Below are 16,215 nucleotides of genomic sequence, written 5' to 3'. Positions count from 1 at the left end.
CAATAATTTTTCAATATGGTTGTGGCCACCATGTCTTTATTAGTAACTCAAGACAATATTACCATTATGTACAAATGAAAACACAAGACATTCAATATGTACATAGATATGGTAGGTTATTTCGCAGAAGAGAGGGTTGCAAGAATGACGTCATTAATCTTGGTTGACAAATACTATTACGAGTATGTAATTGACATAGTATTGGCTCGTGGCATATATTATTAATACATATTGAGACGGGCCGGGTGTCCAAGTGTTAGGACCACAAACGTATGGGTTAGTGTCTATTTTGGTCAGCTAATAAGAATAATTTGACAGTTCCATATTTTCCAATATTTACCAGCGTCAAAAGGTTAAGAGACTTCTGTTTAAAAAGCAAAATTTTAAATAATCTCTGTCAACTGTCATTCACGTACCTAATGATGTTATATTCCCACAAACTGATACTCGTAGTTCCTCTAGTGAGCGGTATCCAATATCTCTGTCCTTCTCTTCATTCAATGACATCATTTTTAAACCTTCCTTCCCATTTCATCATTAACATGTTTACTTGAACACATCTTAACTGTACATAATCTTATATATATTTATTTATATATAACTTACGTCATTGGAAAGCAAAAAAAGCTCTCACTAAAAATATGAGTATAGAGCACTGTGTCAAAAAATAAACCTTGCTGCTTAAATTTGGCTGGTGTTTGAGCACCGTTCAACAGACAACCGATAACCGTTCGGTACATATCTTCATCTGCTTGCAAAGCCAAGAATTTAAAAGCTCATGCTTCCAATATTTGGGGACCCTGACCCCAGTAACACAGAATAAGTGGGTTCAAACGAAAGAAATTGCGACCTTATCTGACCACATAGCTATATTTTTGAGTTGTAGTATATCAGTTTAAAACATAAGTTAAACTTTCCGTGGGTATAGAGAACAAATGTCAGAACTAGAATGCAAAATTGCCTGATTTAAGCAGGAAGGTAGATGTTTTGCATATGGCCCAAGGAAGCATTTTCTATTATTATTTACTATGTAATAGTCTCATTAACAACAGCAGCAGCGGCAATGCAATTTTTGTTTTAGTTTATTTTCTTATTTTATTCATTGTACTGTTTTATTAGTAATTTATTTTGCAAGTAAATATATGGAAGTGAGGCAGGCAGCAGAAGTATGTTGTTTATAGTTAAAAGATAACAATGCGTATTAATCATTTCTTAAGAATTTTTCTCATTTAAGTTGTAACAGTATGTACTTATTAATAGTGTAATGCACCACTTTCTACCAGAGAAGTCAGCACTTGGAAACCTTGGAGAATTATGTGGAACTTGCAAGGCTGAAAATCAGAACAAAACAAGTCATTAAAACAATTAATTTAATAGTTCAACAAACTGAAATTGTGTACGTTAATTTGGCTAATTCATCTACTACTGGTATACATTGACTGTAACAACTGCCCTCTGCAGAATCGAACGTCCAATTTACGTCAACTTCTTGCTTGTATTTCAAATTACGGTACGCGGTCGGCTACAGGATGCAAGGTATGGGAAAAGTGTAATAAGCGATTCTGCTTCAAAACAATTGTTTTAAAAATACTGTTAGAAACATGTTAGTTATGAATTGGAGTAGACAGTATCCATAAATTTGTATGGGCATTTAAGAGCTGAACGCTCATTCATTGAGAAAGGAACACAAATTTGGACTCCAATTGAAAGTCTAAATAAATATTTTACATTTAAATACAGGTTTATCTTACTTACATGCCTCTTTCAATCTCTCTACAGCCCTTAATTTTACAATCCTAGTAATCCTTCTTTGAACAACAGACCTAAGAACATATAGGTATTATTTCGAAATTTATGCAAGAAAATTAGAGCTAACGCATCATTTCCTGTAGTTATTTAGTAACTAAACTAGTTTGAACACGTTAGTTATGAGGTACTATCGCAGGCTACTGCTAAGAAGATGATAGACCTTGGAGTGCTGATACAATGGAGAGCTTAAGGGACAACTTAATAACTGTAAAAATATTTCTCAAACCTTCAAAACACCAAAATTAATAATACGAGGGTGAGTCAAATGAAAACCTTAAATTTTTAATAAAAAATCGAAATTTTGCGTCATTATCCTGTAAGTTGGTAAGCGTGCTACAAACTGCGGGCAGAATGGTCTGTAGGTTGCAGCATAGTGCAGATGCACAAACACCGTCACAGCACCAGTATAAGATGGCTGCCCCACTTAAGACTTGCACCAGGGAAGAAAAGCGTTCTGTTATTCGGATTTTGTGTAGTGAAGGTGTGAAACCTATTGAAATTTATCGAAGAATGAAGTTTCAGTATGGTGATGCATGTTTGTCACAGCAGCAAGTGTACGAATGGAGTATGAAGTTTGCGAATGGTGTGGCTTCAGTGGAAGATGCTCCTCGTCCGGGTCAGGCACATCGAGTTGTGACTCCAGAGAAAACTGCAGCAGTTGAAAACCGTCGAGTGACATTGAATGAAATTCCAGCAAGTTTAAACATTAGTCATGGTTCAGCACACCACATTGTGCACGATGTGCTCCAGTTTCACAAAGTGTCTGCAAGATGGGTGCCACGGCAGCTGACTCCTGAATTGAAAGACCGACGTATTGATGCTTGTGAAGAAATTCTGCGGCGCTTTGAACGAGGTGATGACTTCCTTGCAAGAATCGTTACTGGGGACGAAACCTGGGTTCACTTCCACCAACCGGAAACGAAGAGAGCGAGGAAGAATGGCGCCATTCCTCATCTCCAAAACCGGAGAAGTTTCGAACAAAACCATCAGCAGGGAAGGTTATGCTGACTCTCTTTTGGGACAAAAAAGGCGTCATCTTGGAGCACTACACGCCTAGAGGGACCACTGTCACCAGTGCGTCATTCTCAGATCTCCTAAAAAATCATCTTCGGCCTGCAATCAAATCAAAGGAACGTGGATTGCTGTCCACAGGTATCCTTTTGCAACATGACAATGCAAGGCCCCATACTGCCCGTACAACAGTTGCGACAATCAATGACCTGCATTTTGAGTGTCTTCCTCATCCGGCATACTCACCAGACCTTGCCCCAAGTGATTTCCATATGTTTGGACCACTCAAGGAAGCAATGGGAGGAAAGACGTTGCGTTCTGATGAAGAGGTACGCCACGCGGTGCATAAGTGGTTGCGCGGACTACCAAAGAATTTTTTTTCTAAAAGAATTCATGCACTTCGTAAGTGCTGGAGGACTTGCATTGAGCGTGGGGGAGATTATGTTGAAAAGTGATACAGCTTTGTACCACTTGTACACAATAAATAATACTCAAAAAATATTTAAGGTTTTCGTTTGACTCGCCTACGTAAATATAAATATGTTTAATTCTTGCGTGCCTGAAAAGCTGATGCTTCCATGACAAAGTCTGATGGAGTATTCTTACAACTAGAGATATCTGCAAGACGAGAAAAGAGAACTTACCTTCTTAGTGATATGTATAAGGCGTAGGTATTTCTGCTGAGTAGAACCACACATAAAGCACTGGCTAGAGCATCTGTCAATGAAAATTGTCTACACACTGATATACAACTAAACATATGTTCAGTTTAGAAGCACTTGATTCGTTTTCTTCCTGATATATATCAGTTGTTTTCACTCAAAACAAACAGTTTCTATGACTGTAATCATGACTTATAGCATTAAAATTTAATATTTCCACAGTAATCTTCATGTTCCGTTAGCCCTAGTTCAGTTTTAACAGTACCTTCAAGTTAATGTTTATACCAAAATCTCATATTCGTTTTTACCTCTGCACCAGGACCAGTCTTTCGTTACACACGTAAATATACATTTTCAGTCACATTATAAACTAGTTCTTTTCAGTTACTTAATACAGAACACATTTCCTAATCACGTTATACAACATATAATTTGTGGAAAAATTTGCACAATATTGGAGCACGTGCAGTTTCTTTACTAAATGGTTTCATCTTGAGATATGTGCATCCTATTGTCTGTTAAAATCACATTAAATTCTTGTGTTTAAAAATTCTACAGCATTTTATTCTTGCAGCTCTGTTAGCTGAAAAATCTACACGTTTTATTTAATATTTATAATAGGACATTTTAAAAATAACTGTTTCAAATTGATGATAATTAAATTAAGTGTCAATTCATAACTGTATTCCTTCCTATACTTTTTTATATATGACCTACGATTTACATTATATCTGTCGAAAGGACGTAGGCCTTAAATATTTGCACCGTCTTCATAGATATGTTTTGGTTAATTTATATTTCATTTCAATATTCTTGTAAATTTGTAGTTAAATACTGAGATATGTGCCAAGTCTCCTTAGGGACAGTCTATGCAGAATATAAGTAAAATGTTATTTAAGTGTGCAGGATTTCAAAACATGTTTACTATTTCCTATATGTAAATATTTCGAGGGCAAAGATTTTCAGATAGCCTAAACTGTAAAATCATTTTGAAAGCCAAGCGTAGTATTGTTCGGAATTAGCAACTGTTTTATTTTGTATGAAAATTATTAGGCACTAGCTATTTATTGTTCTGAAGACATATTTTATAAAAATTATCAACTAATTATGATAAGGCAATATAGGAGAAGATACTTATATAATTTTAAAATTCTATATTTATTTTTAGATATGCAAGATGTCTGAATATCTCATTTTTGAGATCAGTTTCAAAGTCATGTGAGATTTGAGTTTGAGATTAGTTTCTTGTGGAATATAACGCTGTAAATAGAAGCAGCAGGTTCCTCTAAAATGTGTGCACCTACCTACCGAACTAGACGGCGTCATATTCCGAAAGAACGTAACCTTAGGTTTCAAAGTCATTCAATATTATTTCTTGCAATTTTGGTTCGTAACGATAAAACTTAATTAGAAATTTATTTCTTAGTTCTTTCCTACATTATTAGTTTGTGTGTTATTTTTACACTTACATTATATAATATTTCATATCACTGCTTATACGCTCATTTGTTAGGGTGTGGTAATTAAGTGAGATGATCACGAAGCAATCCGTAAACTTCAAACTGATCTCGTGTTGTTCGATCTGTTGCGAGAACACGTATCGATTGCAGCACTTCCGAAGTAGAAGCAAAAAGCATTCATGGATGTATGCTTGAACACACCGCCGAGGGAACATGAGTTACTTCTTGTGATTAATCGTATGCTCTATTTTACTTAAATTGCCAAGTACAAAGTTTATGATCAAAGCAAGGATTTTAAAGACTGCATTTCTTTTTATATATGTTACTTCCGTTTCAAGTATATATGCGACAACAATTTTCTGATAATTTCAACATGAAATTCTTGCGATTTTCTATAAACGGTAAGAAATATGAATCCGTTTTATGTAACATCAAGCATTTTGATTTCAGCAACCATAAAGTGAATAACAACTTCTTAAAAATTACGGAGACGTGCTGTGTCTGACCATAACACTATGAAAGCGTGGACAGATGTGTGGAAATTAAGCCCTATGCATTATTCTCAACTAGATGCAGACAAGCTTCACGTTCTTGCGATGAAATAGCCTCCGGTACCTACTGGACAGGAGGCTATACGCCCTAGTTCCGGTCTGCACTTTGCACAATAGAGGAAAGCACCTGGACTGCATGAAATCGAACTCTGGTCATTCAATCTATAGCCGGTGAATTCAGTGGTCGAGCTATCCCTACACACCAAATATAGAATAAAGGAGGGCAGGTTTAGCTTCGGGAAGGAAATTAAAACGAATAACATTTACTTGGAATGATCTGTAATGTCAGAGATAATATTAATTTCAAACTAAGAAATTCTGCTTTACACTGGGGTCCGATTTAGGCCCTTTATTCATTACACAACCATTTTGCGTGAGACAAAGTATCAACACGCTCTCATTTGTTATCTGACTACTGTATACTTGCTTGAGGACTGTGGCATAAACAGTCAACCTCAACCCTGACCAACGAGTTTAATAGTGAATCTTAGTTGCTTACTTATTATTTTCTTCATACCCATCACCTGTATTCTGGAACTGTCCACGTTTATCGACTCGGGTGCACCCATCGCTCACCAGCATCTCCTGGATTTCATTCAACGGACATAGAAATGGATACGTCTTCCTCACAGGGGCCCATCCCCTGGTCCAAGATTTCAACCAAAAGAAGTCGCAAGCTCCACGAGGATTCCACACGTGAGTCCAAGCTCCCAAAAGAAGAACACCATTGGCTTCATCCCATCCCAACACATAACCAATTCTCAGCCCTATCATCTGGCACTTCCTCAGAAAAGCCTCAACCCCCAACTACTGAAGTCACCCACAAACCACCCCCAATTTTTGTCAGTGACGTCACCGTCCTTCCACCCCTCCTCCAGTTACTTGATCAGATTGCCCNACTGGCTACTTGGACGAAGATCTAAACTAACTCTAAACAACAAGCTCCTCATTTACAAAATCATCATCAAACCTGTGTGGACATATGGCATTCAACTATGGGGCTCTGCTTCGAACACCAACATTGCCATCTTTGAGCGATTTCAGTCTAAAGCTCTGCGTCTGCTAACGGACGCCCCTTGGTATGTCCCCAATGCCATCATCAGACACGATCTACAAATACCTACAGTTCAAGAAGAAATCAGTCGACTAAGTTCGAAATACAGATCACGGCTCAACATGCACATTAACCAAGAAGTGTCTCAACTCTCTGCACCCCCGCCTCTCCGCAGACTGAGAAGACATCTTCCACATGATCTCCCAAACAGATTTCTTGTATAATGTAGTATTATTATTTAGATCTTAAGTCCCTAGTTTGTAAGTATTCTCCCACAAATCATACCAGACTTTATCTACTGCACAAGGAGCACCGCTAATGAGCGGTATTCTACACGTTCTTTTTCTTTCCTTTTCACATCATTATGCTAAATGTATTAACTCAGATTGCATAATAAATATGGGAGTCTAAAAAGACTGAAAATACGTACAGTAAATACAGGATAAAAATTTTGGAGGACACGTGTGCTATATTTTCGGGGATGGAAAGTCCCCAAGGAGATGGGAAATTTAAAAGCTGTTATGCAAAAATTTTATTTTAGGGAATTATTTTGAGATAATTATTTCGGCGACCACGGTTTCTGGGCAATGGGAGTAGATGGCCTTCAACTACTATTGGTTAATTTAATTCACCTCGAGATATCTCCAGGATAACATATACGTATTTACAAAATTACGTAGAGGTTATTTATTCTGCAAATGTTATATAATGAGTGAAGTTGATTTCTGAGTGTTTACGATTCAACTGTGATTCTAGGATTATTTCTTGTGATTCACTAAAGTGCCTATTGCGGTATGGTAAACTTTTTCACTAAAATATAGATATAACGAGAAAGAGACCTGCAGAAAATGAAACATAAAACTACAGGATTCAGAAAATATTTTATTAATTTGCAAGAAAATATAAGGATTTTAGGCTAGAAAACTAAATGTGTTATAAATGGATATGACTGTTACTAACGCCTCGTTCCGTGGAATATTTGTCGACTGTATCACGGTGAAACTGCAATTTATGTATCACGATTTAATAAACTGTTTGAACAGCTGCGTTAAAACAGTATAAAACCGGAGCAGTTGCAATATAGTAAAAATAATATTGACAACTTAACTAAATAATAGGCCGCGCCATATCTTAAGCGGTTAGTCGGTGGATTTCCATCGCGGCGGCCCGCGTTCGATTCCGGGTCTGCTCAAGTGGGATTTGTGGTGGTCAAAGTGGCGCTTGGGCAGGTTTTCTCCGATTACTTCGGTTTCCCCTGACAATCTTCATTCCACCAATTGCTCCACAATCACCCTCACCTGTCATCTGGGGCTGGTACAATAGGCCAGAAGTGGCCGTAGTACAAGGGACCTAGTCCCACCCCACTAGCAATAAAAAAATAACAACTAAATACTAAACAAATTAATTTATATGAGTCAAGATATACATCTTGTCAGGGGAATGGACTCAAGGGACAGAGGCTACAGTATCACAGAGCAAAAGGCGGAAATGCACTCACGGTTCAGTGACCCACAATCTATCGAATAACTCAGCAGAAACCTCGTCTGCAAAGTAAATCTGAAAAAGACTCTACAGCTCACGCTTCGGGTATGAATTCAGTTGTTCTTAAATAAAACAAAGAGAACATTTTATGTGAGTGTATTTTTCTGGTTACATTAATACGGTTACGTAATATCTAAATCATGGGATTTCTGGGGGATTGCATAACACGGCCACAATGTCCTGACTATACTGGCAGTAAGTTCTTATAAAACAGGTTAAAGTTGGTTGGTGGTTTCCGTGTGGCATTCCTACAACAAATTTAATACTAAGAAATTCATCATCTCGTCCCCATAAAAATCTAGATATTATTTCTTACCCTGTATGCGCAGTAAGTCTGAATACATCAGAAAAATGCATTGGAATTTAACGTAAATATGTCGCGTCCAAAAGAAAAGAAGCTATAAAACTCGGAGTTACGTACAGTATATGTGATATTTAGTACAAAATAAAAATAAAAATATACTTTATAGAGCGACGGCTACACAGCTGGCTTTGTTTTTATTCTAAAGGTTTCTGGAACTGGGTCCCAATATCTTGTGTACTTCCTTAAATATACCGTAGGCTCATTTCAGTTAGCCACCCCTTGCGATATCGGCTGCTATCCATGCATTCTTGTATTCAAGCTGTCACGATAAATGTCAGTCAAGCTGTCAGTATTTAAAGCGCATGGCCGCGCAATAGCTCGATCGGTTAGTCGCTGGCTTCCCATTGCGGCGGCCCGGGTTCGATCCCAGCTCTGGTGAAGTGGGATTTGTGGTGGACAAAGTGGCGCTGGGGCAGGTTTTCTCTGAGTACTTCGGTTTCCTCTGTCAATCTTCATTCCACCAATTGCTCCACAATCACCCTCACCTATCATCTGGGGCTGGTGCAATACGCCAGAAGTGGCCGCGGTACAAGGGACTCAGTCCCACCCCACTAGCAATTAAAAAGATCTAAAGCTCATGACCGTCTTCCCTGCAGACTCCACTTTCAGAATGTATAAATAAATTTACACCAACTCGAAATAATGGGTTTCAGATGTAACCACTGCAAACCAAACGAGTCATACTCTTTATAAATTCATCGTGACGATGTTATGTCGTCAAGCTGAAGAAATTTTGAACAGTTATATTTAGATCATATTGGAGTAAGATTATCAGCAACTGATATTTACACATTCTTTGGTCAGAAGATGCTCTCTTAGATATACTTGAAAAGTTGTAAATAACTTAATTTATGAAGAATTCCGTCTTCTGGGATGTGGCGCCGTGTAGATATTGTGTAAACCGACGCTTTGGAGGAACGTACCGCCTGCTAATGCTGGTTCCTCGCTCGCGGATTTTTATACCCTGAATATGGGGCGATACGTTCCTCCGAAACGTCGGGTTACATAATATTTACACGACGCCACATCCCAGAAGACGGCATTCTTCATAGTCACCGCCGTTGAAAAATCATATAAAAATGACTATGTCATAATGGCCTGTCTTGACAGAATGACAAGAACACTTGTTTATGTATAGAATACTTAAACATTTATGCAGGAAACAGTGAAATAGAAGATTATACATACATGAAAATGGTCATCAAGGATATTTGTTAATGAATTATACGAGTTAAACATAGGTTCAGTAAAATACACGTAATATACAAGGAGATTATGGCGGAGAAGTTCATGGAGGTAGGCCTAGGACCACTGGGGCTGTAGTGCCAAGGAAAAAAAAAAAGAGGAGATTATGGAGGGAGAAAGTTCAGTCAACTCAAAGTCTCCCGAAGCTTGCATTTAAATGCAAACCGAAGTATCATAGTTATATGGGTAGACCGCGTGATAGATGGCTCTGAATTTGGAACAGGAAGAAAAAGAAGCTCTGTTTCTATTCATGAATGCTATTTTACCCCATTTCGGCAGCCGATTAACGCCTGAAGTAGCTGTCTCTATATTCGTTCTTGTTCAGAGACGAGTGTGCGTTCAAGTGCGATATGCACGTTTCCTACCACTGCATGCGTTTCTAGTATTACAGTACCACGTAATTTTTCGCATCTTTTTTTTTCGATTTACTTCATTTTAATTTTCACCAACAGGCATACTTTTAATATACTGAGCGAAAAAAAAATAGTATTCAGTATTTCGTAGTGAGTGTACAAGACAGTTTTAGGGTTATATGTGCCGCTTATGGGATTAATTACATTACTGATCGTATAGATATGAGCCAGAAATCTGAATGTTGATTTTTGTCTTGTGATCATATTATGTTTCTAAATCTGCAGACAAATATATGCTTATTCTTCGGCTTCAGTGCGCACTTCCTGCTCCACAGTTTTATGATGGATTCTAGGTTAATATGCAAGTACTTTAGCCTTTAGTAGCGAAAAGCGATTACTAGTGGGGAGGCAGGATCTACTCGCATTCTGACGTAACCTATACCAACATGCGCACCTAGCCATCTTCATTCTGAATAAAATTTAGAGAGATGCGGCATTTTCTTATAATTATTTACATACCTTTATTATTTTAAAAATAACGATCAAACGGTAAACCAATATATCGTTAACTAAAGCATCCTAGGAGTCACGCACTATTCTCTAGAAGACAATACGCGATGTTCTGACCGCTTCTTGTCTGTCTCCGAAGCTTCCTTCTGGCTCCATCTGTCTCTGCAGGTTAGCTGCATGCAGCTCATGTCCTGCACAGTTTGTACTACACCAATCCTCGTTGTCCCAACAGTATAATGACCTTCAGGGTCAAACACGAGGCCATGGGTGTGATTAGCACACTCATCAGCATCCTGGACACCGAGCTGATACCTCCTCTCGCTCCGGAACTGCTACTGGGACAGTTCTCCGGCTGGGTCTGAGGATTGGCTGCAATGAAAAGAAACAGTGTTGTCAAGGGAAACTTAGATTCATGATGGCATCGTGTCCCTGTGCATGTCCATCCCAAGTAATAACTCTTTAATCGTCAGTTAACTTATATGAAAGTTAACAAGGACGTGATGTGACTGGGAGCGTCCACGCTCCAACAGTCGTAACAGCTCGTTAATAACACCAACATGGCCTTCATGCAAACTTCCAAGGTTGAGAGAAATATTACTACCACTGGGTTTAGGACTAACTGTTTGTGTACTCCTTTGAGTAGTGTGACACTAATGTAAATGTTGTCCGGATGAAAGGTACCCAAAACAAGAAATTTCTATCATGGAAACTAATTGTCATACACGTATCCGGTTTGTCATCGGAAAGGAAAACGCTGCAAGATTTCTTTTTCATACCCGGCTTAAGCGCATACGCCGCCACATTTTTGCCATGTTAGGAATCACCTGACAGGAGATAGCTGGGATGTGAATTGGCAGAGGTGGACCAATCGCTTGACCTCTTAGGTCGTCAGGTCTAACCACAGCCGATTTTTCTTGTGGGGTTATGTGAAGAACATTGTCTACCAGGTTAAGATCAACAACCTTGAACACCTGAAAGCTCGAATAAAGGACGCTGTGGCTACGATAACACCAAACATGCTTGAAGCCTGGATATTTGTCATGCCACTAAGAGAGCCCAAATTTAAATTTATTTAGAACATTATCTACGCAGAATAGTTCCCCTTTGTAATGGTGTAAACCATTAATATGTATAATAAATTCTTTCTGAAATATAATAATTTTATTTTGGATACCTTTCATCCGGACACCCTGTGCTTCTTTTTTGATAAATGTGGGATAATAATAACCCTTGAAGTGCAGAAAATCTCTTCTTACTGTTCGATTTCTCAGTGGTAATAATTGGATCACTGCGGCAGAGGACACAAAAGTTGGTACAGAATAAATAGTGAATTTTCCTACAAATCTCAGGCAATCATTCTCCATTATTAACTTGCAAATATGACGAGATGATGTCCAAAAATTTTTTGTTAATCACGCAGCTAGAATGGAAAAGGCGAAATGCGCACGGAACTTTGTAGGATTTGAGGCTCTTACAGCGGTGGGTATGAAGACTTCTATCTTCTGGGATATATCAGCCCCTTGAAGGTCAGCTGACGTTTCAGTGGAACATGTCTACATCTTCAAGGTAGGAAAGCAAGGAAGCAAGCAAGAAAGCAGCAAGAATATAGATATGACACATTTCTCCGAAACATCCACTGATTTTCAAAGAACTACACGGCGCTAACTGATATCCCAGGAGACAGAATTCTTCACACACAACTTAATTCCTAACTCCTGACGAGACGAGAATACTCGGGAGACCCAGGTGGAGATGGGTGGAATTTTAAGCCGAATCATAATGAAATAAATTGTGAAGAGATGTAGTGGATTCTCAGGTCAGGATAAAGTTTTCGGCTGTCCCGAACACGTTTGACGATCCGAGTGGTTGGCGGTTTCTCAAACAGGCCTCAGTTTAGTGGGCTGGGGACTGTAACAATCTTCAGATCACGAGAATCTCTGCTAAGTAATTATATAGGACTAAAGAATTTAGCAATTAAGTCATATAAACACATTGTAATTTGATACAATCTGCATAATAATGGAAACATTTAAAGGAAAAAATGCGTCATGATTTTAACGTATTCATTAGATGTGAATATAAGAAGACAACACAGTTAATTACTCAACACCGCAGGTGACGATCAGAGAACTAGGGTATCAACGTAGTTTTGAATTTCCCACTCTTTCAGTGGTCACGTAATCAATGTCAGCTTCATTTCCTATAAACGGTGCGGTTACTGTTAGACATGACTTACCCAGTAGTACAAACTGCTGAATTTTTTTTTTGACACGTCTTTCTCCTATTTTCGCAGCATGTGCAGTTGTGGTGTATTATGTTTCAGAAAGTTTTCGAAAGTTGAATGTAATTCAAGACCTTTGTCAATACAAAACAGAGTACAGAAAACACGAGCAAGTAACTATGCGGTAGATTGGTGCTGAACTGGCAGTCTCAGTTTGCATATGAGCTACAACTGCGTGTTTAGCTCTGTCTGGTCAGTGAACACCGCTTTTCACAGTTTCACAGGTACCCTATTAGTCTTAGAATAAAGTGGGACTTTTAAAATATGAAGTGTTGCTGATCATTTCTCTGTTGCAATGAAAATATACAGTGCGTACAATCAAGTGCGCGCCGCGGCTGCAATTTGCCGTGAGTCATACCACCGCAGAACGGATGCAGTCGCGGGAGAGGTGTAAGCTTAATTCACTGCCTATTGGATTAAGGGCTTCGTTCTGTTTTCTCGGATCTTTGTGGAAAAGTAGAGGAAGACTGCGGGAAGAGAAGAATTAACTTCATATTACAATAAATCCCGGTAGATGAGTGCGTTGCGCACGGAATGTCCATGTGGATATTGCACTGAAATACGATTTATTCTTTAACTTCCTTCCTCACTTGTCAAGGTCATGAATGTACCTGTAATGACAAAATGAATGCCCAGTATTAACTGTTCTCTTACTACTCGTCTTCCAGGGTTCTTATTTACTCATGGAGCTGAGTCCTTCTGGAGGAGCCGCCAATTCTGCAGCTACTCAAGAATTTCCCAGCATTTTATGGAACCCGAAGGTTCATTACCATGTTCACAAGGGCCCTCAACCGGTCCCTATCCTGAGTCAGATCAATCCAATCAATACCATCCCATCCTATCTCTCTAAGATCCATTTTAATATTGTCCACCCACCTACGCCTTGGTCTTCTCAGTGGTCTCTTTCCTTCCGGCTTTCCCACCAATATCCTATACGCATTCCTCGTCTCCCCCATTCGTGCTACATGCCCTGCACACATTATCCTCCTTGACTTTATCATTCTAATTGGAGAAGAGTACAAGTTATGAAGCTCATCATCATGCAGTTTTCTCCAACCTCCTGTCACTTCATCTTTCTTAGGTCCAAATATTCTCCTGAACACGCTGTTCTTAAACACCCTCAGTCTATGTTCCTTTCTTAACGTCAGAGACCAATTTTCACACCCATTCAGAACAACAGGCAAAATTATAGTTTTGTATCCGGCAGAACTTATTCAAGCAGGAGGTGAAATATTACATTCTAAGATCCAAAATCTAATTAATTCTATTTGGCATAAGGAAAAATTGTCTGATCAGTGGAAGGAGTCTTTTATTGTACCAGGGTTCTACCTCTCGCTTTTGTACTGATGAATCAATATATGATATAAATATGATATATTATATATATATACGCATATGAAGGAGTAAAATCGATTTGATTTCCCATATGAATTTCGCTTATGAATTTTCACCTTACTTAAAACTAAATTGTTATTTGATAAAAAATACTCAGAATTAATGGTTATTTTCAATGTGATCCCCATCGTCCATATATGACTTCATTTGTTCAAAATACTCATATGCTCAGCATCACTGGTTAAAATCGTTTGTCAAAATATCAAACAATATTTGGTTCGAAAATTAAAGGCTAAACTTAAAACTAACTTATAGGGATAGGAAACATTTTAAGCATCAATTCCTCCATATCACATGTAAATCATCATATGGTGAGAAATTTAAATTACATAGTGGTATCTTATGCTGATTACAGTTGCCGAGGGGTTTAAGGCGTTAACTGTCCTCGGTCGCTTGAATGCTGGCATCGTGGGTTCGAATCCCACTCAAGGCATGGACATCTGTGTGCTTTTATTATGTATTTGTGCTGTCCTATGAGCCTTGCAACGGCTGATCCCCCTTCCCACTAGTCCTAACGACAGTGTATAGGATCAAGAAACTGAAAAAGTGGCCAAGATCCAACAAAGGGCTGTACATGTAATAATAGAAGAGAAATTAATACAATTACAATTTTAGTCATAGGGTTTTTAAAATACACAGTAGAAAAATTATTTTCAGAGCACTTACACGGAGGAAATATTAAAACTAACACGAATGTTTATTTTCTCCAACCTGTTACAGAAATATTTGAGAACTATCTAATTTATAGCCTTACTCAAACGAAATAAGACAGAAGAGAAATCCTACTTACAGTCGTGCATATGTTTCAAGTAGCAAATCGGGATTTTCAAATTATTTTGCAAGGTATAATTTAAATTTAGCTTCGGGTATTCATGCGTAGCTAAGAAAGGAATCCCCAAGTGCTATGAAAACCCAGAGTTGCCACATAATGGTCCACACTAATTTCATGTATTTGAGGATTTAACACTGCCAGAAGATGGAAGGCTTCTTGTGACTCAAGTCGGTACTTCTGTGATAACAACAACAACAAGAGATTACAAATTCTGATTAAATTCAGGTTTCTATTACATTAAATAGAACATTCATACTTCACATAAAATCAGAAATATAACTCGTAAATATAAAACAGGAAATATATCGCATTTTAAGTTCCCCCACTTCTGTTTCCGGTCTGGTCACTAGGAGACATGCGAATAAATATTTAAATTCAATTCATGTTTATTTACGTGCAAACTTAACAGCACAGAGGCCAATTACAAAGCTAGCACGAATAGAGATATACACAAAAACAATTAAAAAACAAAATACAAAAATGATACTCTATATTAATTACACAGTTAGCATGAATAAGATACAGAAGCAAACATACACAGACAAAGCCACAATGTGACAATTTGAGTTTCAAATAGAGCAGCATAAAATAATAATAATAATAACAACGAAATTAATAAAAATAATGATAATAATAGAAGTGATAATAATAACAATAACTCAATTAATAATTATAATAATAACACTATCAACATAAATCAAACCTATCATTGAGAAGTGAGAAAATTAAAATATATGCAATTTCAATTTGACTGGAATAGACATGGCAGCAATAAAATACGTGTAAAACAATTCAATTTTTAATGGATCAATGTATAAATATTATATTAACTGATTCCAACTTTTTTTTTTATTTACATGCAAAATATGATTGGCAGAAACTGTTCCGATTGCAAATATGTCGAGATCCTTACCCACCGCGTTGGCAGCATAGGTGATGTCTCCGTTTATGTAAAGATTGTAGACTTAATTTCTCTAAAGCATCAGTATAATTATATGAAATATGATGGAAAAAACGATAAAAACATACGGACGCAAACTTCTGCTGGATGCGCTCAAGCTTATTGGCATCAGTTGGGGTGATGGAGTTCCAAACTACCAAGGCATATTCCAACTTGGACCTGACTAAAGTAAAATATAGTACATA

The 16,215-nt window shown here is 37.8% G+C and overlaps 1 protein-coding gene across 1 annotated transcript in view; it reads right to left on the bottom strand.

Annotated features, from left to right (window-relative positions):
- Nucleotides 1–331: 331 nt before the first annotated feature.
- Nucleotides 332–16,215, bottom strand: part of LOC111866802 (acetylcholinesterase) — a gene marked incomplete in the record, with an annotated part of 712,234 nt that continues 696,350 nt past the window's right edge. The window contains 3 exon segments of the mRNA XM_033752417.1: nucleotides 332–1,331; nucleotides 3,465–3,997; nucleotides 10,571–10,930. Of these exon segments, the coding sequence (XP_033608308.1) occupies nucleotides 10,767–10,930 (164 nt within the window).

Source organism: Cryptotermes secundus, unplaced genomic scaffold (assembly GCF_002891405.2).
Source record: "Cryptotermes secundus unplaced genomic scaffold, Csec_1.0 scaffold446, whole genome shotgun sequence".
NCBI lineage: Eukaryota > Metazoa > Arthropoda > Insecta > Blattodea > Kalotermitidae > Cryptotermes > Cryptotermes secundus.
This window is presented reverse-complemented; position numbering and strand designations above follow the sequence as displayed.